We start from the raw sequence: 25,188 nt of genomic DNA, 5'->3' as shown, positions 1-25,188 counted from the left end.
CATCCTCCTGGTTCTGACCCTTGTCTGTCCTGACTCTGAGCCTGCCTGCCTGACCATTCTGCCTGCCCCTGACCTCGAGCCTGCCTGCCTGACCATTCTGCCTGCCCCTGACCTCGAGCCTGCCTGCCTGACCATTCTGCCTGCCCCTGACCTCGAGCCTGCCTGCCTGACCATTCTGCCTGCCCCTGACCTCGAGCCTGCCGCCTCCCTGTACCGTTTTGGACTCTTGACCTGGTTATGAACTCTTGCCTGTCCTCGACCTGCCTTTTGCCTACCACTTGGACTATAAAAGATATCAGAGCTCAAACCATCTGCCTCCTGTGCCTGCATCTGGGTCTCACCTTGTGTCGTTATAACTACAGTGAATAATATAGTATATACTCTTTTTTTTTTACTACAGTATTTATATTATAATAAACTGTAAATACTACATTAAAGTCTGCAAAAACACTACAGTGAATACTATAGTATTCCTACCATAGTATACGCTGTCGTATTTTCTTCAGGGAAAGTGTGATGTATTTTACTACTTAATGTAGATGTCTGAAAGAATTCTATGGACCAGGAGAAAGTGTAATCTATGGTTTGGTTTTCTTTAAATGGACACGACAGACAAGCCTCTGCTAGCTAAAAGTCAATGGGATTGATACGGGCAACTATGCAATTTTCTCAAGTGAAATCAACTCAATTATTTAGTTTGACATTAGTTAGGGGATTTGTCAATAATACAAAAATAATGTTGCATGGTTGCCCCTATCACTTCCATATATTTTTAGCTAGCTGTGGTGGATAATGTTAGCTGAAGTTTGTAGTGGCTGTTTAAAGAAAACCTAATCATGAATTGCTGTTTATTCTGGCCCATAGACTACTTTAACAATACATATTTTTTAAGTATCATACCAAAACAAGCAACCTACTGTACAACGGTCTCTTTTTTTGTTGGTGGCCCACTCTTTGATGGTATGCACATCTTACAGAGCGTGACTTTAAAGTTGGTCTCTTCAGTCAGATATATTGTAGTTTGGGTGAACAGCCATAAGTTGGGTGTTGAATGTCTGTTATTGGATGGCTGTGTGTATGTCTGTCTGTCTGTGTGTGTGAGTGAGAGAGAGATATGGACAGAGAATCAGTATCTGGGAATCAGTACCTGGGAATCAGAAGGGACGTGCAAGCTACCCTTCAGAGGGGTCATCCTATGTAAAATTGTTCTCAGTTGATTTATACTTTTTCTGTGAAGTAATAATGTTCTGTTCATGTGTAGATAAAAAAAATGGTTGTGCAAATGAACTGTTCACTTGTGGATTCCCCCTTCTCCCATTCAATGTCACATTCACTTACAGGCCATAGGTTCAGGTCACTGGAACCATGTCTGAGACAACTGCAGCCTGTTATAGACACATGCATGCAGTAAAGAGCTGTACATTCAACTCCAGCTCTGAGGTAGAGTGGAGGCTAAAACTCTCCAGGAACACGTGTTCTCCTGCTGTGCTGTATGTAGTGAGGTCTTCACTGTCCCATTGGACCTCAGCTGCCCGACCTGTGGCTGTAGCTTCTGCATACCCTGTCTGGATGAGTTCTGGGAGCAGCAGGGCTTTGAAGTATGTCCTATGTGCATCATCAAAAGACCCCAGAAACCTCCACAGAGATAGTGTGAGGAACATTGGATCACACTGTCACTCTTCTGTGTCACTGACTTGCAGCCTATCTTTTCTGAGTGTCCTCTAACAGGGACCTATGTGGACCACAGGGTGTATCCCATTAAAGAGGCACTGGAGCACTACAAGGTATGCTTAAAGGAGTAGTTTGTTATGGTCTGTTTCACAGACATCTGCATAACCTTAAAGGATAAGTTCAGTATTTTACAACTTAATGTCAGATGGTTCCTTAACCTTAATTTGATGTTACTTTAAGGTGATTTGGTTAAAAAAAAATGGAAAATTATGCTGTTGCCTCCATCATTCTATTGAATTTTAGCTAGCGGTGGCTAATCTTAGCTGAAGTTTGTAGTGACTGTTTAATGAAATCCAAACCATGGACTATAGTTTCTCCTGGCTAATAGATTACTTTCAGGGTTAGGAACCATCTAACATTAAGTTGTAAAATAGCCTAAAGATAAGGCTACTTACATCTCATGCATGATTTATCCAACATTTTGAGTACCTTAAAAATGTGGGCAGTAAACACCCAGTTTTTAGCTTCAGCCCCCATTCCTCCTTGGGTCAGTGTGAAGTCGGTCACTCATGTCAGTCAGCTATATTGTAGGGTGGGATGAACCACCGTATGTGGAATCGGTTGATTGTCTATGTCATTGGATGGCTGTGTGGTGTGGTGTGGGTGTGGTGTGGGTGTCAGTAGTACCTGGGAATCAGAAGCTTCCCGCTGGTGTACATTTACATAGTAGCTGGAGTCCTTCATTGAAGAGTCTCTGTACTTACTTCATGCTGCTCTTCAGAGGGGTCATTCTGTCAGGGAAATTGATCTCAGTTTATTTTTTGTTGTACTTTTTTACCCATTTTTCTCCCCAATTTTCGTGACATACAATTGGTAGTTAAGAGTCTTGTCCCATCGCTGGAACTCTCGTACGGACGGGAGAGGCGAAGGTCGAGAGCCACACGTCGTCTGAAACACAACCCTGCCAAGCCACACTGATTCTTGACACACTACTTGCTTAACCTGGAAGCCAGCCTCACCAATGTGTCAGAGGAAACACCGTACAGCTGGCGACAAGGAGTCACTAGAGCATGATGGGACACGGACATCCCAGCCGGCCAAACCCTTCCCTAACTCGGACGATGCTGGGTCAATTGTGCACCCCCTCATGGGTCTCCCGGTCGCGGTAGCCTGGGATCAAACCCGGGTCTGTAGTGATGCCCCTAACACCGCGATGCAGTGCCTTAGACCGCTGCGCCACTCTGGAGGCCCTCAGTTGATTTCAAAATTGTGATGATTTTGTAATGATATTCTTCTCAAAAGGTAGTTAATTATAATCACGAATTATAATAATTTTCCAGTTCAGGTTCTCTTTTGGCACAAATTACAGTCAAATCAACTGAAATTAACTTAATTTAATTTGAATTTAAGGTAACACCAAGTCAATACTTTGTATAGCCCTCTTTTGCAGCAATTACAGCTGCAAGTCTCTTGGGATATGTCTCTATAATTTTTGCCAATTCTTCAAGGCAAAACTGTTCCAGCTCCTTCAAGTTGGATGGGTTCTGCTGGTCTACAGCAATCTTATAATATAATAATAATATATGCCATTTAGCAGACACTTTTATCCAAAGCGACTTACAGTCATGTGTGCATACATTCTACGTATGGGTGGTCCAGGGGATCGAACCCACTACCCTGGCGTTACAAGCGCCATGCTCTACCAACTGAGCTACAGAAGGACCGATCTTTAAGTCATACCACAGGTTCTCAATTGGATTGAGGTCTGGGCTTTGACTAGGCCATTCCAAGACATTTAAATGTTTCCCCATAAACCACTTGAGTGTTGCTTTAGCAGTATGTTTAGGGTCATTGTCCTGCTGGAAGGTGACCCTCCGTCCCAGTCTCAAATCTCTGGAAGACAGAAACAGGTTTCCCTCAAAAATGTCCCTGTATTTAGTGCCATCCATCATTCCTTCAATTTTGACCAGTTTCCCAGTCCCTGCCGATGTAAAACATCCCCACAGCATGATGCTGCCACCACCAAACTTAAATAACACCCATTCCAAAACCCCAACAAGGAACAGGTGAAAACAATTAGATAAAAACAAACGAAAAGGAAAAAGGGATCGGTGGCAGCTAATAGACCTGCGACGACGACGACCGCCGAGCGCCACCCGAGCAGGAAGGGGAGCCACCTTCGGTGGTATTTGTGACACTGTGGAGTTTTGTAGCTCCTTCAGGGTGATCTTTGGTCTCTTTGTTGCCTCTCTGATTATTGCCTCCTTGCCTGATCCGTGAATTTTGGTGGGCGTCCCTCTCTTGGCAGGTTTGTTGTGGTGCCATATTCTTTCCATTAAAAAATCTATATATTTAGTGGTGCTCAATGGGATGTTCACATTTTCGGATATTTTTTTTAACCCAACTCTGATCTGTACTTCTTCACAACTTTGTCCCTGACCTGTTTGGAGAGCTCCTTGGTCTTCATGGTGCCGCTTGCTTGGTGGTGCCCCTTGCTTAGTGGTGTTGCAGACTCTGGGGCCTTTCAGAACAGGTGTATATATACAAAGATCATGTGACACTTAGATTGCACACAGGTGGACTTTATTTAACTAATTATCTACTTCTGAAGGATTTTGTTTGCTTCCAGATCTTATTTAGGGGCTTCATAACAAAGGGGGGTGAATACATATGCACTCACCACTTTTCAGTTTTTAAATTTTTTAAAACAAGTACTTTTTTTTCATTTCTCTTCACCAATTTGGACTATTTTGTGTATGTCCATTACATGAAATCCAAATAATAACAATTTAAATGACAGTTTGTAATGCAACAATATAGGAAAAACGCCAAGGGGGATGAATACTTTTGCAAGGCACTGTAGATATTCATTGGGCTGCTATTCAATGTCACTATAAAGTTCACACTTGATTTACAAAGCTTGGAGTTAAATACATGTCAGAGAGGTGAAGGATCACAGGCCAGCGTAACCATATCTGAGCCACTGCGGCCTATTATAGATGCATACCGGAGTGCAGCTCTAGCTCTGTGGGAGAATGGAGGCCAAATCTTCCACTCTCCTGGAGGATGATGATCTCTCCTGTGCTGTATGTAGAAAGGTCTTCTCTGTTCCCATGGTTCTCAGCTGTCATACCTGTGGCTGTAGCTTCTGCAATCTCTGTCTGGATGAGTTCTGGGAGCAGCAGGGTTCTGAAATCTGTCCCCTGTGCATTATCGACTACCCTGGAGGTCCTCAGAGAACGTGTGAGGAACACCGGGACAAACTGAAGATCTTCTGTGTCACAGACCTGCAGCTTATCTGTGATTATCATTGGTCAGTTGACCATAAGGATCACAAAGTGTACCCAATAGCTGAGGCAGTGGTGTACTGCAAGGTAAGCTGCGACAGCAAATCTAGTTAGTGTTTAAATCTATTCCCAGTGTAGGAGTTGATCCTTGTGGGCTATGTCCCACTACCCAAACTATTAGGTTACTATAATAATAGTTTCGGCAACCAGAATCCACATTCAGCTAAATTCCACTAAACTTTGATAAATAGTCTCTAAGTGTGCCCAAAAGTGTTGCTGTTCTGATGTTCCTCTTATAAAACCCATGATTCTGATTTGAATGAGAGCATCAGGCACCAGAAAGCTGGACAGGACAACAAAATGAATACATTAAAGGGATAGTTTGCTTTTTAAAAGTTGGGCTTATTTTCAACTTCCCCAGGGTGTTGTTGTTTCCACCAAAGCGTTTTTAAATGAGCTTGCTGGTTATTTAGTAACATTCAGAAACAACAACACCCTGGGTTGAAAATGAGCTAAACTTTTTAAAAACAAACCATCCTTTTAAGACATTATAGGTCTTACAACCACATCATAGTGCATTATACCTGTAGGCTTTGGGTAAAGTGTTACCAACAAATGCAGGTTAGACATTTACAGTGACTTAAATGGACTTATTTAGGACAAAATAAAAAACTAGTAAATTATGGCCCATTTGTACAACAATTTAGTACCCTGGGCTGGACCCATCTTGGACCCTGGGCTGTTTTTAGGACAGGAATTTGTCAAATGTTAGACACAGCACTTAGTCAAGGCTAAGTTGGACTGTGGAAAACTTTGCAGGGGTCAGTGGAGGGGTATTTTCTTACCCTCCTCCCTCCCACCTAATACATTCTCTCCTTCTATTAATACTCACTGTCCTCCCATCTTTTCTTGGTTATTGTGTTTGATCCCAGAGATCCCAGATGGAGCGTATCATTCTTCTGGAATACGCTGGCCCCACCAGTCTTGTGACTTTAAATGATCAAATGATTATTGCATCACCCTCACCAAAATGTTATTGGCTGTATAAGGCAGACCCCCTTGCATCATCACTCTGACGTGCCAATCTCCACCTTTCCAACAACACTGATCTCAGAACACTGCGTCAATTAAATGGGACTATCACTCACGCTCTGGTCTTCCTTAAAATATATCTGGTGGATAGCTGTGATTTATCATGCAGTGGGAGGTGTTTATTTGCATATCCACTACTCAAGCCGATGGAAGCCCTATGGACATATTCATTTCCTTTAAGCATTAAAGTTTAACTGAGGTAGACCCCAAAGAACCCTGGCAACAGCGTTGGGAGGAGCATAGTAACCTTATCTGACCCTGCTGCTGCTCCAGCCCTGTTTTAAAAACCTGACAGGCAGAATGACGTCCAGGCACCGAGAAGACAATCTCTCTTGTCCCCTCTGTGGAATTATCTTCAACCAACCCGTTGTGCTCTCCTGCAGACACAGGTTCTGTAAAACATGCCTTCAAGACAGTTGGAGTACCCAGGACAGTGAGGACGACTGCCACTTCTGCCCTCTATGCTGGAGGCGTTCCTCCATGAATGAGATTGTGGTAAACACCATTCTGGAGAAGACCTGCGAGTCCTTCAGGAAGGAGATGAGCAGCAGGAATAACCCTATGGGGTGTAAGGAACACGGAGAGACGCTCTCACTCTTCTGTCTGGACGATCTGCAGCCCATCTGTGTTGCGTGCCAGACGTCGGCGGTACACAAGGGGCACAGGCTCTACCCCATTCGGGAAGGTGCACACGACTGTAAGGTAGGCGAACACATCCTTGGTTGTCTTCACTGTGCCGTCAGTGTCACTGTCACTGAATGTGTCACTCATCATCCATACCCTCGCTCTTAACTTTGCTTGTCAGAGGGAAACTAACTTTCATCTGTATGTTCAGTCTCATCTAACCTCCAGCTGCCATCCTTTACCGCCCGCATTGTCAAATAATGCTCAACACTTTCACAAGTTGCTAAACCAGCAGCACTTCTTTCATCATTAAAAGGAATATTTTACTTTTTTAGTTTTTAGTTTGAGAGTTTTGTTTTGTAAAACCGTGTGTGTTATAGAAACCATCTTTGACACAGTGGGATGGTTAACAGGGGGGTTTGGAAAAGTTGATCATTCTATTAATACATTCATATGTTGGGTTGGTCGATGCTTGGGCCCCTGGGAGGAATGAAACCAGATCCCAGGTCTCTCAAGTGTACCCCCCTACGTTCCCCTCCTCCCCTGGCCCACCAGCTGTCCTTGACCCTGTTCTAGGAACAAGAAACATTTTAATGTTAGAATTGAATTCTCAAAGACAACATCAACAGAGCATGGATCATGAGCTTCAGTGTACCTCAATGCAGAAAACTCAATGTCCAAACGTTCCACATTGCTTTGGCACGTTGACTTTCTGAATCTGTGTGTAGTCTTTTGTTTCATTAGCTTCTCCACCCTCGCGGTCACTTAGTCACATGATCCAGACTCTATTAATGTTGCATTAGCTAGGTCCAGCTATCAGCTGATCTGGATGTTCCAGTCAAGGAGGCATTGAGAACCTTTACACATGCAGCTGAATGCTGTGATGGGGCTGCGATGCAGCTGTACCTGACAGATGAAACCAACACATTGTGCTGTTGACAGCCTGGCTCATGGCCAGTCTGATCCTGTAGTATGTGTTAAAGTGTAAATATCTTGCCTTTACATTCCAGGAGGAACTCAAGACCGCATTGAGCCCATTGAAGGAGAAGCTGCAGCTGTTCAAGAAGGCTATGGTCGTCTGTGATCAAACGGCAGAGCACATCAAGGTGGGGTATTGTATTTCTAGCACTTTAGAAAGATTTTGATGGTGTCCTTTCTGGATCAATACATCTTCTAATGCTCATGGAACCCATCATCAGTAATGTAACCTGGGTTCATTGAGGGTTTCAGGTCTTTCATGTCTTAAACATGTCTAATTCCAGAACCAGGTTGAGCATACTGAAAGGCAGATAAAGGATGAGTTTGAAACCCTTCGCCAGTTCCTGAGAGATGAGGAGGCAGCCAGATTGAATGCTCTGAAGGCAGAGGAGGATCAGAAGAGTCTGCTTCTAAAGGAGAAGATTGAGGAGATGTCCAACGAACTGACGTCCCTCTCAAACACCATCAGAACCGTAGAGCAAGAGATGAGGTCTCAGGACATCCCATTCCTACAGGTATACACAGTATGAAGTTAAACCCTACTTACAGTACAAAGGGAATTCCCAAAGCAAAATAAAGACTCAAATATAGAAACATAACATGCATGTGGAATATTGTAGCTGTCCATCTAAAAGTGATACATTTACTTGCTTTTCAGAACTACAAGGATATCATCAAGAGGTAAGTGGAGTCATTTGAGCCACGGGTTGATGTCATGAGCTAACAGAGGCAAAATACAAAAATAGACAAGAGACCCATACTGCCTCACTATCATGTGCCCATAATATACTAAGGAAAACAGTCATCTAGCTACTGAATGTGGCAGACACATCTAAGGCTAATGTGTGTTTCAGATTCAATTGTTATCTTAACTTATGCCTAGAATCAATCAGATCAATCTTTAACCAGCGGTGTCGAAGGTGTAACTGTGTTGGAGCTGTCAAAATGGTGAGCAGATGCTCTTGCTCATAGTCACAAAGCCACACCCCTCCCACTCACGTTGAAAGTTTAGGCAATATAGAAATAATGACACTCAAATAGAAAATCATCAAACTAAATAATAAGGATTTATATCAGCGTAATTCAGGTGTAGATTACATCTCCAAGTCCCGTATTTAAAATTGTGCAGCCAACAGCAATGTCCACTTTAGGTGTAATGCCAGGAGCCGCTTGTGTATTTGACAGCTCTAACACAGTTCCACCTCCGACACCACCAAAACAACAGCTATGCGGATGTCGGCTTAAGAGTAACTGATGGAATAGAGCCTTTAAAGGTAGACTCAGTGATTTGACACAGGTGCACAAAGTAAACAAAATAAAAGGCTATACTTCTTAGCTGTTTTGGTACCTACCACGCTCTAACAGCATGAAGCGAACCCATGCACACATTGATACTGTGTAGGACTGTGTGAAAGTCTTGCATCTCGCTCATCGCAATATCTGCGGTCCTGCTCGTGGCAATGTCATTTCACTGAGTCTACCTTTAATAAAAACAGATCATCATGTTAAAATGAACTTTACTTTGACACAAAATAGCAATAAATATGATACAATCTATCATACATCAAGTTCATGGTAAAATAATATATATTTTCACTGGTATAATAGACAGGATATGACTCATCAATGAATGTCGTCATTCCAGAACCTGGCATATGCCGCTGGATCCAAAGATGATTCCTGGAACTCTGATTGATGTGGCAAAGCACCTGGGTTCTGTAAAGTTCAACATCTGGGATAAGATGAAGAGCATCATTCAATATAGTGAGTATTAATCAAATATGAGTCGGTAGAAGTGACTGTACTGTTTCCTCACAGGAAATAAAGTTCTTTAATTTAATCTCAGTTCTGCTCTTTCTATCATCTCTGTCTTCCATTTGAGGCTCATATCTTCCCCTCTCTCCCCAGCTCCTGTGACTCTGGACCCCAACACAGCTGCTAGCTGCTTCATCCTGTCTGAGGATCTGACTGTGGTCCAGTGCTGCTCCCAGGTCTTCAAGCTCCCAAACAACCCCGAGAGGTTTGACATCAGTGCTGAGTTACTGGGCTCTGAGGGGTTCTGCTCTGGCCGCCACAGCTGGGAGGTAGAGGTAAAGGCTAACACATACTGGGTGGTAGGTGTGGCCAGCGAGTCCATCAACAGGAAGGGCAAGCACGTGCTGACGCCAGCCGAGGGCTTCTGGACTATACGCTTCCGCAACGGTGAGCACAAGGCGTGCACGGCACCGTGGGCGCCCTTGACCATGATGAGGAAGGAGCCGCAGGTCATCAGGGTGGTGTTGGACATGGACAGGGGCAAGGTGACCTTCTTTGACCCCCGGGAGAGGACGCCCCTCTATACGTTTACAGACCTCATCTCACCCCGGGTGTTTCCTTACTTCTGCACTGCCTGTAAGGAACACCCACTGAGACTGCTGCCCGTCAGGCTGTCTGCTGCTGTGGTGCTCTAGAGGGCTCCATGGGGGTTCATTACTAACAAGCAGTGGAGGCTCAATTACTTACAGACAGATCCAGTTGAGTTTACTACCTAGTCCTAGATGATGAAGGATGATCACTTGGGAAAGTCTGGAATAAAGCATGTAATGGTCTTATGATTGTGAGTATTGTGTGTCTACAGATGATATACACTGAGTATACCAAACATTAGATACAACTTCCTAATATTGAGTTGCACCCCTTTTGTCCTCAGAACATCCTCAATTGGTCAGGGCATGGACTCTACAGGGAGTCGAACACATTCCACGGGGATGCTGGCTCATGTTGACTCCAATGCTTCCCACAGCTCTGTCATGTTGGCTGGATGTCCTTTGGGTGATGGATCATTCTTGATACACACAGGAAACTGTTGAGCGTGAAACACCCAGCAGCAGTTCTAAACACTCAAACCGGTGCCACTGGCATCTACTACCATACTCCATTTATTTTGCCCATCCACTCTCTGAATAGCACATATACACATTTGTCTCAAGGCATAAAAGTCTTTCTTAAACCCGTCTCCTCCACTGATTGAAGTAGATTTAACAAGTGATAGAAACAAGGCATCATAGTTTTCACCTGGTCAGTCTCATGGAAAGAGTAGGTGTTCCTATTGTTTTGGACAGTCAGTGTACATGTTGACTTGAGAAGTAGCAAGTCTTGAAATAGGTAGACCTGAAACTAGTTAGCAGCTCTAAAACGGTACAAGTTTGTCCTAGAATGTCAGAGCCGTTATAACTCTGTTCTGAAACACAAAATAACACTGGTGTCTTTTACAAACCTTTATTTTGAGTTACACCTAAAATAATGTTCCCAATCAATTCTATCTACAATATTACTCTGAGAAATTGCTTTATTACATAATAATAGGGCAACCATGATTGTTGACTAATTGACAGATTTTGAAGATATTGTTTAAATAATGTTCTTATGTATTGGAGTTCCCTAGTCAGGTTGAGCATAAAACCCCAATAGTTCCAGGACACACAGGGCTTCCACAGGGTTCCCACAAGGCACATAATATCAATGTGTGTGAACCTGAGTGGTCAGTCAGTGCATATCATCCATTACTTCAAACATGTTACGTAATCAGGTTAAGTTTTACATTAAAGAAATGTAATCTCACAATCGAAACTCCTACAGTTAGTGTTCGGAATAAGAGGCATGTTCAGCTGTGGCATGTTCTATCATACTACTAACACACAGGTAGCAACACCTCATCCAACATGGACACTCAAGTATTGCTAAAAATCTGTTCAGTATTTTGTTCTTTACATGGTGGCACACTACTATTACAAGGTTGGGAGCAAATAGCCTGGAACACAATCTTCAAGAGACTGGTATCTCAACGACTGTGGTATATTCGGTCCCAGCTCTCATTGCCTTTACACTCATTGTAACAAACAGACAAATGCTGTCATTGTAACAGACATCCTGGTTTCATGTGAAAACTTGCTCTGCTCTATGTGCATCGTAGTGTTGAAGGCTTGAACGTTTTCATTTGGCTAAACTAAGAAACAACACAAATGAAGAAATACAAAAATGGGGAAAAAGCCCTCATCCAACCTTGTCCTTGGACGTTATTGATACAGTGTTAAAAGATGGTTTTGTAACAGTACTAATGTTTCCCTATTGATTGATCAGTAGCCCTTCAGTCCCCTGATCTAGACTAGATCCAGGGAGAAACACTAATACATGGAGACTTCAGCAATAACACTACTTAAAGCCTGCAGGTGTACCGCTTTATAACGTGTTCTAAGCACAGATGAGCCTTTATAATACTATGTTATTTTCCACAGTGTATGAACATATCATGTTGAGACAGGATCATTATGAGTTGATAAGACATTATAAGGGGTCATGCATGCTTATGACAAGTCTTACAATGCATTATAAAGGCATGATAAGGCTGTTCCACTCCAGCATATCACAGTCTCCAGTATCTGACACCTTGACAGTCACTTTCCTAAAGCCGGTGTGCACTACATGACTTTCATGATCCTAACATGGCTGAGCCTCTCACACTAAACGACCATCTTTCCTGTCGTATTTTGTTGTCTTGCCAACTTAGTGGTGCCACACTAAACCATGTGGCACAGACAGGGCTCACACACTACAAGATTCTTCACTTGGTCGTGAGGATTGTCCATACCACCGTGTCTCGCGAAAACAGTTATGTGATTAGATTTAACGTAGCTACAACAAGCTGTGGCTCAAAGCAGCCTCATAAACATGTGTAAACCCAACTTAAAATAGTCACTCATAGAGCCATTCTACCCTCCACTATAGCACTGTGTAGCTCCTCATTCACAGCCTCATAACGCCCTGCTCTGGAGTTCAAAAAGTAAATCTGATCAGTTGATAAGCGCGGATCGTATCCCTCCCTCTGCAACCGGGTCTTCTGGATTTTAAAGGTACCTAGGAGGAGGGAAACAAAGACAATAGGTCATTAATGTATTTGATTATTTCTTGGAATGAGCATTAGACGCTTTATGCAAGGCCTTGTAAAAAATACAATTGATGGATATTTCACATTAGAATTAGCCTTGTGTCCAGTCCACTCACCTGTGGTGTCTACTTGTGGGGAGATGCGTAGGAACACGGGACGGGCGTAAGGGGGCAGGGCCTGTTGGACCTCTCGCAGGAACACATCACAGTCAAATGTCCCTGTTGGGTCTGCGATGGCAGCCATCCCTGCCTTCCCTTCCACATCTACGGGGAGACAAACAACACGCCAGGCTTTTCACAACATCATGCTGCAAAGGGCCAAAGTCTTCCTAATCACGCAACCTCCCTGTAGACTGGTCCAGTTTAACATTTATTTAACAGGGACAATGCTGTCAAATCAACATTTAAAAGGCCCAATTCAGCTGTTTTTCCATCAATATCAAATCATTTCTGGGTAACAATTAAGTACAATAGTGATTTTTTCCCCCATTAAAATGTAAAAAATCAAATAGCTTTTTTTTTTAGCAAAAAAAACTTTCTCAAGCAAGAATTTGGCCTTGGAGTGGTTTGAGGGTAGAGGAGACAACTGAAAACCAGCTGTTACTGGCAGAGAGGTTTGGAACTCTTATTAGTCGATTAACTAGAATTACCACCTGGTGATGTCACCAGGCAAGCCGAAACTCCACCCATGCAAAACCAGCCGATTAGAAGTTCCTATGTAGATTATATTTTTAACCAGCAACTATCAGGAAATAGCACTGGTTTCATCAGCTGTACAATGATACAAAACACAGGGAAAACAGAATTTTGACTGCACTGGGCCTTTAAGTGGAGATTAAGTCCTGGTTTCACCTCCTGTCACCATCATACATGTAACATGGTGCACATAATGTGAACTTCATCTCACCTGGTACAGATACCCCATACACAGCCACATCGGCCTGGCCCAGCAGACCACTCAGTGTTCCCTCCACCTCGGTGGTGGAGACGTTCTCTCCTCTCCAGCGGAACGTGTCTCCACTGCGGTCCCGGAAGTACATGTAGCCTAGCTCATCCATCACCAACACATCCCCTGGGACGAGGTAGAGAGAGGTGAGTTGATGACACATTACATTGTGGTAAAGATAATGAAAAGATAAGGACTGATATAATAGCACTAATTCCAAGTATGATAATCGAAGTAAACATTACATCCATAATTATTGTTAAATCACACTAAGAGCCTGTGGGTTTACCTGACAGATATGCAGAGTCATTTTTCTTGAAGACATTGTTGGCGATCTTCTTCCTGGTTGCATCCTGGTTGGCGTAGCCATCAAACCTCCGTAGCGGATCCTGTTGGTTGATCCTTCCCACCAGCAGCCCTGGCTCCCCTGAAGAGAGGAGTCGTACATGGAGAGGTCAATCTATCCAAGTGTCGTTATGAATCCCTTTTTACATACATTTTTCACAACATGCTTTACAGTTACCCAGGTTAACATTAGTTAAAGTCCTATATTTATCAATATTGGTGCCCATTTACTTACCAGGACGGCAGGGCACACACAGGCCGTGCCTGTCCCTCACCAGCGCCGTGGTCTCCTCATCCACTTTCATGAGGCGGATTGGGTACACATTGGGCAGGATGCGGCTGTTGAACCCACAAGCTCCCACCTTGTCAGTGGAGAAGACATAAAAAAGTATGATACCACAGGAAGATCCTTTTATGTAAATAAGAAATAATACTGGTCCAAGAATATATCCTTGAGGTACACCACATTGTGGATCTATAAAAGTTGCATTCTTTAGCAAAAATATATGGCTCTCTATTATTTACATACTTTTTGAGCCAGTTGACAACATTACCCATGACACCTACCTTGCCGTCCATGTTGGCGATGCTGCAGTTGCATTCGGTGGCTCCATAGAACTCTCCAACCTGGGCCACACCAAAGCGCTCGGTGAAGGCCTCCCAGACACTAGGACGCAGCCCATTCCCCACCGCCAGGCGAACCCGGTGACCCTTCTCAGAAGGCCGCACCGGCTGGGACAGCAGGTAGCGACAGATCTCCCCTATGTACTGCACCACCTAGTGGACGGGTGGGGAACAGCGTAGACATCAGATTCAATGCGGGTTTCAATCAAAAATCTTGTAGCTGCACATCGACCACTCAAGAGTCAGATGTTCTTCCTATGCTCATAGAAAAGGATACACAAGCTTTTTTCTATTTACAGTGCAGTTGTGCTTGATGCAATCTTCCCAGAAGCGACTGGCTGAGAATTTCTTCTTCACCACCACAGTGAGTCCATTGATGAGACACTGGCCTACACCCATGATATTACCTGTAAAGGAGAGGAACATTGGACAGCCAGTGAGGGTGACAGGTTGAGGAGGAGAATCAGGACCACACTGTCAGACCAAACCAAATGACTCCTGAAAGACAGTAGAAGGTGATGGGACAGAAGCAAAAGATGAAGAGATGGATGAAGAGAAGACACACACACCTGCAGAGTGGTAGAGGGGAAGGCAGTCGTAGATGATGTCATCCTGGCGCATGCGGAAAGCATGGTAGCCAAAAGCAGCGATACGGTAATACCTGAAGATAGAACAACACAAAAATGATTCAATAATCAAATACATGAATGCAGTGGGTGCTAAGCTATGCTATGGCATTGGGAATTACTATACGCAGAAATACACCAGACAAGTGTCTCGCTGCTGGATATTAGGATGCTGAGACTGAGAGACTCACCGACTGTGCACCACTATGGCAGCTTTAGGGAGTCCTGTGGTGCCTGAGGTGTATATATAGAACAGACGATCTGTTGGGGTTGTGGGGGAGGATGGAGAGAGGAAAGGGTGAAGAGAAGGATGGGGGGAATGGGAGGGTGGAGGAAGGATAAAAGGGAGGGAAGAATGAATCAGGGGAGGATGGAGAGAGGAAAGGGTGAAGAGAAGGACGGGGGGGATGGGAGGGTAGAGGAAGGATAAAAGGGAGGGAAGAATGAAGCAGGGGAGGATGGAGAGAGGAAAGGGTGAAGAGAAGGACAGGGGGAATGGGAGGGTGGAGGAAGGATAAAAAGGGAGGGAAGAGTGAAGCAGGGGAGGATGGAGAGAGGAAAGGGTGAAGAGAAGGACGGGGGGAATGGGATGGTGGAGGAAGGATAAAAGGGAGGGAAGAGTGAAGCAGGGGAGGATGGAGAGAGGAAAGGGTGAAGAGAAGGATGGGGGGAATGAGAGGGTGGAGGAAGGATAAAAGGGAGGGAAGAGTGAAGCAGGGGAGGATGGAGAGAGGAAAGGGTGAAGAGAAGGATGGGGGGAATGGGAGGGTGGAGGAAGGATAAAAGGGAGGGAAGAGTGAAGCAGGGGAGGATGAAGAGAGGAAGGAAAGGTTAAATAACATGACATTCTATTTACAACAGTGAGACTGACACTCACAACCACAGAGAGACAAGTGTTAACTGGTACCCACGCAAACCAAGATGCAGACACCCACTCACACTGTCCTAAATGAGAACACAGAGACCCCATTTAGCAAAACCCCGGCATCTCCATAATACTCTCTGGGAAGGCCAGTTGACTGACTGGGCTGCCCACTGATACGCCTGAGACTGACTAAACAATACCCTAGAGAAAGTTTCCCAAACCTCTCCTCGAGTACTCCCAGCCTGTTCCACTTATTCAATCTATTCCCATTCTAGTACACCTGATAAAAAATAAATAAATACATACAGTTGAAGTGGGAAGTTTACATACACTTAGGTTGGTGTCTTAAACTCATTTTTCAACCACTCCACAAATTTCTTGTTAACAAACTATAGTTTTGGCGAGTCGGTTAGTACATCTACATTGTGCATGACAAGTAATTTTTCCAACAATTGTTTACAGAGATTATTTCACTGTATCACAATTTCAGTGGGTCAGAAGTTTACATACACTAAAGTTGACTGTCTTTAAAAAGCTTGGAAAATCCCAGGACATTATGTCATGGCTTTAGAAGCTTCTGATGGGCTAATTGACATCATTTGAGTCAATTGGAGGTGTACCTGTGGATGTATTTCAAGGCCTAACTTCAAACTCAGTGCCTCTTTGCTTGACATCATGGGAAAATCAAAAGAAATCAGCCAAGACCTCAGAATTTATTTTAGACCTCCACAAGTCTGGTTCATCCTTGGGAGCAATTTCCAAACACCTGAAGGTGACACGTTCATCTGTACAAACAATAGTACGCAAGTATAAACACCATGGGACCACACAGCCGTCATACCGCTCAGGAAAAAGATGTGTTCTGTCTCCTAATGATGAACGTAATTTGGTGAGAAAAGTGCAAATCAACCCCAGAACAACAGCAAAGGACCTTGTGAAGATGCTGGAGGAAACAGGAACAAAAGTATCTATATCCACAGTAAAACGAGTCCTATATCAACATAACCTGAAAGGCTGCTCAGCAAGAAAGAAGCCACTGCTCAAAAACCGCCATAAAAAAAGCCTCTGGTCTGATGAAACAAAAATATAATTTTTTGGCCATAATGACCATCGTTATGTTTGGAGGAAAAACCGTGAAACACGGGGGTAGCAGCATCATGTTGTGGAGGTGCTTTGCTGCAGGAGGGACTGGTGCACTTCACAAAATAGATGGCATCATGCGGTAGGAAAATTATGTGGATATATTACAGCAACATCAAGACATCAGTCAGGTTATAGCTTGGTTGCAAATGGGTCTTCCAAATTACAATGACCCCAAGCATACTTCCAAAGTTGTGGCAAAATGGCTTAAGGACAACAAAGTCAAGGTATTGGAGTGGCCATCACAAAGCCCTGACCCCAATCCCATAGAACAATTGTGGGCAGAACTGAAAAAGCCTGTGCGAGCAAGGAGGCCTTCAAACCTGACTAAGTTACACCAGCTCTTTCAGGAGGAATGGGACAAAATTCACCCAACTTAATGTGGGAAGCTTGTGGAACGCTCCCTGAAACATTTGACCCAAGTTAAACAATTGTGCGCTGCCCTATGGAACTCCCGATCACTGCCCCAGGAATGAACCAGGGTCTGCAGTAACGCCTGTGCCTTAGACCGCTGCGCCACTCAGGAGGCTGATACATCTAATCAAGGGATTGATGATTAGTTGACAGGTTCAATCAGGTACGCTAGTACTGGAATAAATCAAATACATGGAATTGGCTGAGGGTATGTGAGGAGAAGTTAGTATGAACTTATCTCCAGGGCAAATTAACAACACATTATTTACTTAAAGCTCAGCTGACACCTGGAGCTGTCAATCAAAGCCACATCTGCCCTAGACTGAATCTGTGACACGCATACCAAAAAATAACCAGGACTGAGTAGAATACAAAATCACCAGGAAATTGGGATGGATCAATCATTTTAAGGAAAGAGCTTTGAATTTAGTCTTGGTAATTACAGCTCTTTGTCTGAGCGAGACAGTGAGTGACAAGGAAAAGTGACTGAACTGTTTTATTTCACTTGAAAAAGTGAGGATGACAGTGGAATATTCATGTGGAAAACACACCATGCATACAGATCCATTTTTTTCTTGTGGCCATATTTTACCCATCAGCTCTGACCTACTAAGCTGTCAATGTGAGATGGGTATTAGCTGATAGTTGTGGACTCTAGCTAAACTGTTTTACATATTGCCAGATACATTTTATCTTGTTGGAGACTGGCCAGAGATTGTGAGGTATATGTTACCTTGGCATAGTAGTGTGTATTATTATGGTGTTATACACAATATTGCTTTCTGAAATGCTTCAAAATAAGTGTCCAGCCACAGGTGAGTTATAGGAGACTGTTATAGGAGACTGGATGAAGAATAAGATGTGAGGGGAAGGAGGACACTCACCATTGAAGCTCTTGGGTGGGATGCAGGGAGGAGGGGGCAGTGTAGGGGCAGAGGCCAGGATATAGTCCAGATTCTGGGCAGCCAGGGAGGCAAGACAGTCTACACTGAGCTCTCCTGTACAAAACCGCACCATTGACGGGCTCAGGGATGAGCTCACCTCCAACATGGCTGAGGAGACAAAGAAAGAGAGGAGGGAGGGAGAGAGAGAGATAGATAGAGGAGTGTGAGAAATAGAGGAGAGAGAGAGATAGATAGAGATAGAAATAGAGAGGAGAGATAGAAAGGAGTGTGAGAAATAGAGGAGAGAGAGAGATAGATAGAGGAGTGTGAGAAATAGAGGAGAGAGAGAGATAGATAGAGGAGTGTGAGAAATAGAGGAGAGAGAGAGATAGATAGAGGAGTGTGAGAAATAGAGGAGAGAGAGAGATAGATAGAGGAGTGTGAGAAATAGAGGAGAGAGAGAGATAGATAGAGGAGTGTGTGAGAAATAGAGGAGTGTGAGAAATAGAGGAGAGAGATAGATAGAGGAGTGTGAGAAATAGAGGAGAGAGAGAGATAGATAGAGGAGTGTGAGAAATAGAGGGTGTGAGAGAGAGAGATAGATAGAGGAGTGTGAGAAATAGAGGAGAGAGAGAGATAGATAGAGGAGTGTGAGAAATAGAGGAGAGAGAGAGATAGATAGAGGAGTGTGAGAAATAGAGAGAGAGAGAGAGATAGATAGAGAGGAGTGTGAGAAATAGAGGAGAGAGAGAGATAGAGGGTGTGAGAAATAGAGGAGAGAGAGGCAGAGAGAAATAGAGGCAGAGAGATAGAAGGGAGAGAAAAAGAGAGAGAGAGATAGATAGAGGAGAGAAATAGGAACAGAGATAGAAAGGATAGGGAGAGAGAGGGATAGGTGAGAAAGGATAGGAGAGATAGAGGGATAGGAGAGAGGATAGGGAGAGTAGAGGGATAGGGAGAGTAGAGGGAGAGTAGAGGGATAGGGAGAGTAGAGGGATAGGGAGAGTAGAGGGATAGAAGAGGGAGAGTAGAGGGAACAGAAGAGGATAGGGAGAGTAGAGGGATAGGGAGAGTAGAGGGAGAGAAGAGGGATAGAAGAGGGATAGAAGAGGGATAGAAGAGGGATAGAAGAGGGATAGAAGAGGGATAGAAGAGGGATAGAAGAGGGATAGAAGAGGGAGAGAAGAGGGAGAGTAGAGGGAGAGTAGAGGGAGAGAAGAGGGAGAGAAGAGGGAGAGAAGAGGGAGAGAAGAGGGATAGAGAGAGTAGAGGGATAGAAGAGGGATAGAAGAGGGAGAGAAGAGGGAGAGTAGAGGGAGAGTAGAGGGAGAGTAGAGGGAGAGTAGAGGGAGAGTAGAGGGAGAGTAGAGGGATAGAAGAGGGATAGAAGAGGGATAGAAGAGGGATAGAAGAGGGATAGAAGAGGGATAGAAGAGGGATAGAAGAGGGATAGAAGAGGGATAGAAGAGGGATAGAAGAGAGAGGGAGAAGAGGGAGAGAAGAAGAGGGAGAGTAGAGGGAGAGTAGAGGGAGAGTAGAAGAGGGAGAGTAGAGGGAGAGTAGAGGGAGAGTAGAGGGAGAGTAGAGGGAGAGTAGAGGGAGAGTAGAGGGAGAGTAGAGGGAGAGTAGAGGGAGAGAGAGTAGAGGGATAGAAGAGGGAGAGAGAGAGTAGAGGGATAGAAGAGGGAGAGAGAGAGTAGAGGGATAGAAGAGGGAGAGAGAGTAGAGGGATAGAAGAGGGAGAGAAGAGTTGAGGGATAGAAGATGGATTGAAGACGGAGAGGGATAGAAGACGGAGAGACGAGTGAGCCACAGGATATTTCAGAAGTGGACTTTAACTGGGAGAGTGAATACAGAATTGAAAGGTAGTTATCGATTAACTACCTGGTCAAGGGAAGAGACAAATCATAATTACAAGAATGATAGTGTACTGATGCATTATGCATAGAATGTGAACAATAAAAGTGCAACAAAACAAATGAGCAGACAGAACATCACTGTTGACCCAGACAAACAGAAAGCCAGACAGAATACTGAGATGGAATATTGCAACAGAATATTGCAACAAAAAAAATGTTGGAACGATTTATAATGACAGTTCGATGTCTGAAATAAGCAGACGTAAGACTGTTGCCAGACAGTTGACCCACTCAGATGTACAGAGACAGAATTCTGAGATGGAATATTGCAACAGGCCATCAGAACATTGGAAATGTTCTTTGGAAAGCTTGCAAGAAACCTGCATTGACTGATTTAGGACCAGTTTTACCTTTTAAATCATAATGAATAAGAGGAGTGACCCGATCCTTGATCAGTACTCGTACTCTGAGACGCTTTGTGAATACAGACCCCAAACCCCACATTTTACCATCTCTGAATTCCACCTACCACCAGCCAGCTCGGCTCCGAACACAATCCCTCTGGACACAGACACTCCAACACAATGCAGGAGAGCGTCCCTCCGCAGGTTGAAGTTGATGAGTGCTGCCTCCACTCCCACCTTGGCCAGGCCCAGCCAGAGGGCCACCTGCAAGGGCCGGCTCTCCATGAAGAGGGCTACCACATCCCCCGGGGCCCAGCCCTGGGCCAGAGCCCATTGGGCCACAGCATTAGACAGCAGGTCCAGCTGGGTGAAGGTCCACGTCTCTCCTGTGGCATCGTAGATGAGGGCGGGTTTATTTGGGTGCTGCTTCACCGTCTGGGCAAAGATGGAGGGGATATTGCTGTTGCGCCGTAGGTGGTGCCACAAGGCTATCTTGACTCGTAACAACACGTAAAGGCCACTGGAAGGAGTACAGAAAGGGAGATTAGGGAGAGAATGTCACTATTTTACCTATAGTGATGATGACTAACTAGTAAAAGGTACATTTCCTGAAGAAAATGTGTGTGCCTGCTTCAGCAGTCTAAATGTGTTTTTTTAATGGTAGTAGAATTTGATGTAAGCACACCTCATATTCTTAACAAATTAAAGGCACCCACTTTAGGTCTCTTTTGGCAGTACGGACTACGATGTAGAGGTACTTCCAACCACCTGTGCCCAGAAAGACCCCGAAGCCTGCTGCTAAGCTCCAGGACCAGGGGACCCCGAAGAGACGCAGCAGACCCAGCGATCCCAGAGACAAAGAGGCATTCGCTGCATTGCGCATCCTAGCAGTGGAGGAGAGGAGATTCAAAGGGTTATAAGGGTGGGATAAGTGAGCGAGACAGGCCTACAGCATGGTGTTCAAATGTAATGGCAGAGGGGTAAGGATAGAGTGTGTACTACACTTGGCAGTGGAGGACAGAGAGAGTCTCTTGTAAAAATGACTAACTTGACTAATTTGAACAGTGAAAATGTAAATGTGTAATGAATTACAATTAAATGCGAGGTAGTCACGACCGTATAGTATGGCTTACAGGATTACATACTGTATAGTTGGTGTTTGAACCGTGATTTATTTGTTGTTTTAGGCTGGCTAGTTAAAGTGCAAAAATGTTATCATATAATGCAGCGTTGCCTACAGAGCGTAGGCCTGGTCTCTTACCTATGATCATACACGACCCGACGACGAACTATTTGAGAGCGATGTCCCTAACCTTTCACCTAGTAACCGAGTATTCTTCAAAACGTTCAATAGCGCTTTAACCACTACCAGGCTTGTATACAAATTAGAATCGCCACCACACGCTGTTGCGTTCGTTGCGAGGATAACATTTATCATTTGAAATATTGCTATATTAATACGTATCTAAATGTTACAACAGTTTAACTGTCACCGCACCACATTGCCATCAGAACAACGCCTGTCCTGTAACAATGCATCAATTTATGAACATCAAATGCATAGCCTACGCGCTCTAAATAATTCTGAAACAGATTCACTAAATGATGGAATGACTAGACAGTTAATGGATACTTATCTATTTGTAGTAGCCGAAATATAAGAATCACAGTACTATGTACTCCATATTGAATGTTATTGCATTGCGACGACCACCAACCGCACCGCCCAAATAGTATCGTCCTTTCTCTGTGAACTCAGCCATTAGCTCCTCATCGAATTACCGACTCAATCCCATTGGCCGATGTTATGATGACGAAGGAGAATCCGCCTCTTGACCCGCCTGTTTCAGGTTCACTTCATCCAGTTGACCAATGATTGCACGTGTTGCTACATATTGAGAATATAAAATCACATTCAACAAATACTGTGTACTGTATACAGATATCCTACTGATACGATATATGTGTGTGATGCAAAAAGCCCTGATCTATTCTCTACTTTTGTCATACAGAGGCTCTCGGGTAGGCTATACATTCCTTATGAGTCAAATAGCTTTGACCTCTACAGTAGCCTAATTCGTTCTACAAATGTTGAAATGAAACTTTGTGAAGGAGCAGCTGTTTATTTTGAATCACAAAGAAGCAATTCCATGCGGCCATTTAAAGTAAACATAAACATTACAGTCTTGTGGGTTACAACAAAGATTATATATTATATTGACAAGATAGTCAAGTGGCCGCTCTAACAATGGAAATACATGTCCTCAAAGATGTAAAGCATGTGCGGGAGGTGAGATCAGGTGGGACCATTCTAGCCAATGAGAGTGCAGAAAAAGCGTTTGAACAACAAGCACAACTCTGATATAAATAACTTTTTTTCAAAGTTGCCGAAATACCACGTGTAACAACCTAACCATTACAAAACGTATATTCGATCAAATAAGCCTCACGTAGCAAATTAGCAATATTTTGACACTCATTGAGCATTCAAAAATTCCTCACTTCGTGGTCATATTTTCATGGAAAGATTTTGGGCGGAGTAAACCCTGTCGCTTCGCCTCTTCTTCACTATTTAGAAGCATTTCAACACAAATACAGTAATACAAATTAGAGACTGATACGCTTGCAGGTGTTTACAGGTCACCAAACTAAGTGAAACATCTAATGTGTTTATGAATTGACTATCCCATGACTGCCAACTGCTCTTCTGCTATGAGTATATGTCCACATTCTTGTACTGTAGGGCTATGCATCGATGTGAAGTATCTCAAACCTGTTTCACTTGGTGTTTTTGAGTTCTCACTCAGTTCATCACAGAGAGTGTATCCACAAATGGGAATATCTTTACACACATTCATGGGTCAGTGTAGTCCAATCCCCTGTCTGCGTGAGGCTGTAGTGCAGGAGCTGCTCTGTGTCAGGGTGGACCTGGAGTCTGGCTGGAGGACCTGGAAGACCCTGCGCAGCACAGCCCGTCTGAGCAGGATGTAGACCCAGGGGTCCAGGATCTGGTTCCAGGTGGCCATGCGGAGGCCCAACAGAACCAGCTTCTCTGACTGACGTACTGTGTGGCTGGAGCCTCGCCCGCCGCGGCAGAACTGACCCACCAGCAGAGAGATGGAGATCTGGTGATGGTGGACAGAAAAGCCACTATGTTAGGGACATAAAAGCCACTGTGGCACACTGTATGTATGAGACATGAGACAGGCCTGAATAAATGAGGTGAATATGTTGTATCCTACTATTCATTTTAGAAACACTATGTGTCTGTTTTTAAACAAGCAAAAGCCTTGTCTACAATAAGCAGGCTACCAATGTTAAACCATCTACAGTATAAACAAGGTCAAATGTCAGTGGAGGCGCTAGCTACTCACTAGAAAGGGGCTCCAGCACACACAGGACACCATCGTGATCGCTGTCAACTGGGCCATCATCTCTACATCCAGCGAGCGTAGGGGAGAGGAGGTTCTTCCATATCGTCCTGGTGCTGCTGTAGTGTTTGTCCTGATGCCCTGGGAGCTGAGCCTGGCCTGCAGCAGAGCCAGCCCGCTCAGGGTGTTACAAATCAGGGAGAGGCTGAGCGCCGTGAGCCCCAGGCCAGAGAAGGTGAGTGCCAGGCTGGCGTCAGCCGTGGAGAGCGGCCCGTGGACTGTCAGAAAGCACCAGGTACCAGGGAATTGGGTTGTGTAACTACCCACGTCCACCAGGGGGAGCCCGGCCAGCAGCAGGGCTAGGGAGGACAGCAGGAGGACAGCCAGACGCATGTGGGCCACCGTGATCAGGGCAGAGTGGAGGAGGGGCTGGGTAATGCCCATACAACGCTCCACGGCCATGGCACTGCCCAGTAATAGAGGGCACAGGCCGAAGAACACCAAGCTGGCACCGAACAGTTGGCAAAACATCCCAGCAGGCTTGGTGGTGTCACGCATTCCTGCAGCCACCCTGTGCCTCTGACTCTGACCCAGGTGCAGATGGAGGGCAAAGGCACCAGGGATCAAATTACCAGCCAGGTCGGTTAGAAGTAGAGCCCCCACTAACAACAGGAACGGAGCTTTGGCCCGATGTCTGAAGCGTACATAGGACTTGGCCAGGATGCCCAGGGCGCTTAGGTTAGAGAGGCCACCCAGGGTCATGGTGAAACAGGACAATCCAAAGGAGGGAGGGTTGATGAGGGGTGGCATTGTGGTGGCATTCAGAGTCTGGATGGATGGACAGGGGCGGGGGCAGGAGGAGAAGTTGAGCTCTGGGAGGTGATGGAGGACAGAGGGAGAGGAGGGGGCAGAGACTGTAGCCATGACGTCATAGAGGAGCAAGGAGTATTCAGCTTCAATGCCATCTGCAAAGAATGAGAGATATTAAGTTGAAGACTGGTTCAAACGTTTGTAAGCAAACAGCACTTGCGTATTAGATCTATGTAATCCAGCCTGGTCTCATAGAATAGATGTAACATAGTACATGTAAATTCAGGGCACACAAATTTCTATCATGTTACGTTTGGTATGGGTA

At 44.6% G+C, this 25,188-nt stretch overlaps 3 protein-coding genes across 3 annotated transcripts; 1 reads left to right on the top strand and 2 right to left on the bottom strand.

The window, feature by feature from the left end:
* Positions 1–5,919: 5,919 nt before the first annotated feature.
* On the top strand, positions 5,920–10,266 carry trim35-13 (tripartite motif containing 35-13). Its single transcript, XM_046331709.1, has 6 exons — positions 5,920–6,752; positions 7,685–7,780; positions 7,937–8,167; positions 8,311–8,333; positions 9,298–9,416; positions 9,561–10,266. Exons 1-6 carry the CDS (start codon positions 6,351–6,353, stop codon positions 10,100–10,102), a joined length of 1,413 nt encoding a protein of 470 aa, XP_046187665.1. The 5' UTR covers positions 5,920–6,350; the 3' UTR covers positions 10,103–10,266.
* A 630-nt stretch (positions 10,267–10,896) lies between these two features.
* On the bottom strand, positions 10,897–22,436 carry LOC124015744 (long-chain fatty acid transport protein 1-like). Its single transcript, XM_046331194.1, has 13 exons — positions 21,944–22,436; positions 21,399–21,566; positions 20,808–21,202; positions 18,420–18,587; positions 15,308–15,377; positions 15,060–15,151; positions 14,788–14,897; positions 14,434–14,643; positions 14,102–14,228; positions 13,811–13,948; positions 13,483–13,647; positions 12,693–12,839; positions 10,897–12,545 (listed from the first exon to the last, which is right to left on the bottom strand). Exons 2-13 carry the CDS (start codon positions 21,563–21,565, stop codon positions 12,388–12,390), a joined length of 1,947 nt encoding a protein of 648 aa, XP_046187150.1. The 5' UTR covers position 21,566; positions 21,944–22,436; the 3' UTR covers positions 10,897–12,387.
* Positions 22,437–23,319: 883 nt separating this feature from the next.
* On the bottom strand, positions 23,320–24,977 carry LOC124015394 (prostaglandin E2 receptor EP1 subtype-like). The gene is made up of 2 exons (XM_046330557.1): positions 24,057–24,977; positions 23,320–23,807 (listed from the first exon to the last, which is right to left on the bottom strand). The coding sequence occupies exons 1-2, from the start codon at positions 24,975–24,977 to the stop codon at positions 23,544–23,546; spliced, it is 1,185 nt and encodes a 394-aa protein (XP_046186513.1). The 3' UTR covers positions 23,320–23,543.
* Between the last annotated feature and the right edge of the window lie 211 nt (positions 24,978–25,188).

The sequence above is a fragment of the Oncorhynchus gorbuscha genome, linkage group LG26 (assembly GCF_021184085.1).
Source record: "Oncorhynchus gorbuscha isolate QuinsamMale2020 ecotype Even-year linkage group LG26, OgorEven_v1.0, whole genome shotgun sequence".
Lineage (NCBI taxonomy): Eukaryota > Metazoa > Chordata > Actinopteri > Salmoniformes > Salmonidae > Oncorhynchus > Oncorhynchus gorbuscha.
The sequence above is the reverse complement of the archived record's forward strand: the minus strand, read 5'-3'. Positions and strand labels throughout refer to the sequence as shown.

Bases quoted from the DNA above. Each gene is read 5' to 3' on its own strand.
- LOC124015394 (XM_046330557.1), bottom strand. From the start codon at position 24,977: ATGGCTACAGTCTCTGCCCCCTCCTCTCCCTCTGTCCTCCATCACCTC. The intron at 23,808-24,056 runs GTGAGTAGCTAG...CACCATCACCAG, and splicing joins TGTGCTGGAGCCCCTTTCTA to ATCTCCATCTCTCTGCTGGT.
- trim35-13 (XM_046331709.1), top strand. From the start codon at position 6,351: ATGACGTCCAGGCACCGAGAAGACAATCTCTCTTGTCCCCTCTGTGGA. The intron at 6,753-7,684 runs GTAGGCGAACAC...TTTACATTCCAG, and splicing joins AAGGTGCACACGACTGTAAG to GAGGAACTCAAGACCGCATT. The intron at 9,417-9,560 runs GTGAGTATTAAT...CTCTCTCCCCAG, and splicing joins GAAGAGCATCATTCAATATA to CTCCTGTGACTCTGGACCCC.
- LOC124015744 (XM_046331194.1), bottom strand. From the start codon at position 21,565: ATGCGCAATGCAGCGAATGCCTCTTTGTCTCTGGGATCGCTGGGTCTG. The intron at 14,229-14,433 runs GTAGGTGTCATG...TCCACTGACAAG, and splicing joins TCGCCAACATGGACGGCAAG to GTGGGAGCTTGTGGGTTCAA. The intron at 13,648-13,810 runs GTAAACCCACAG...ACCTCGTCCCAG, and splicing joins TGACTCTGCATATCTGTCAG to GGGATGTGTTGGTGATGGAT.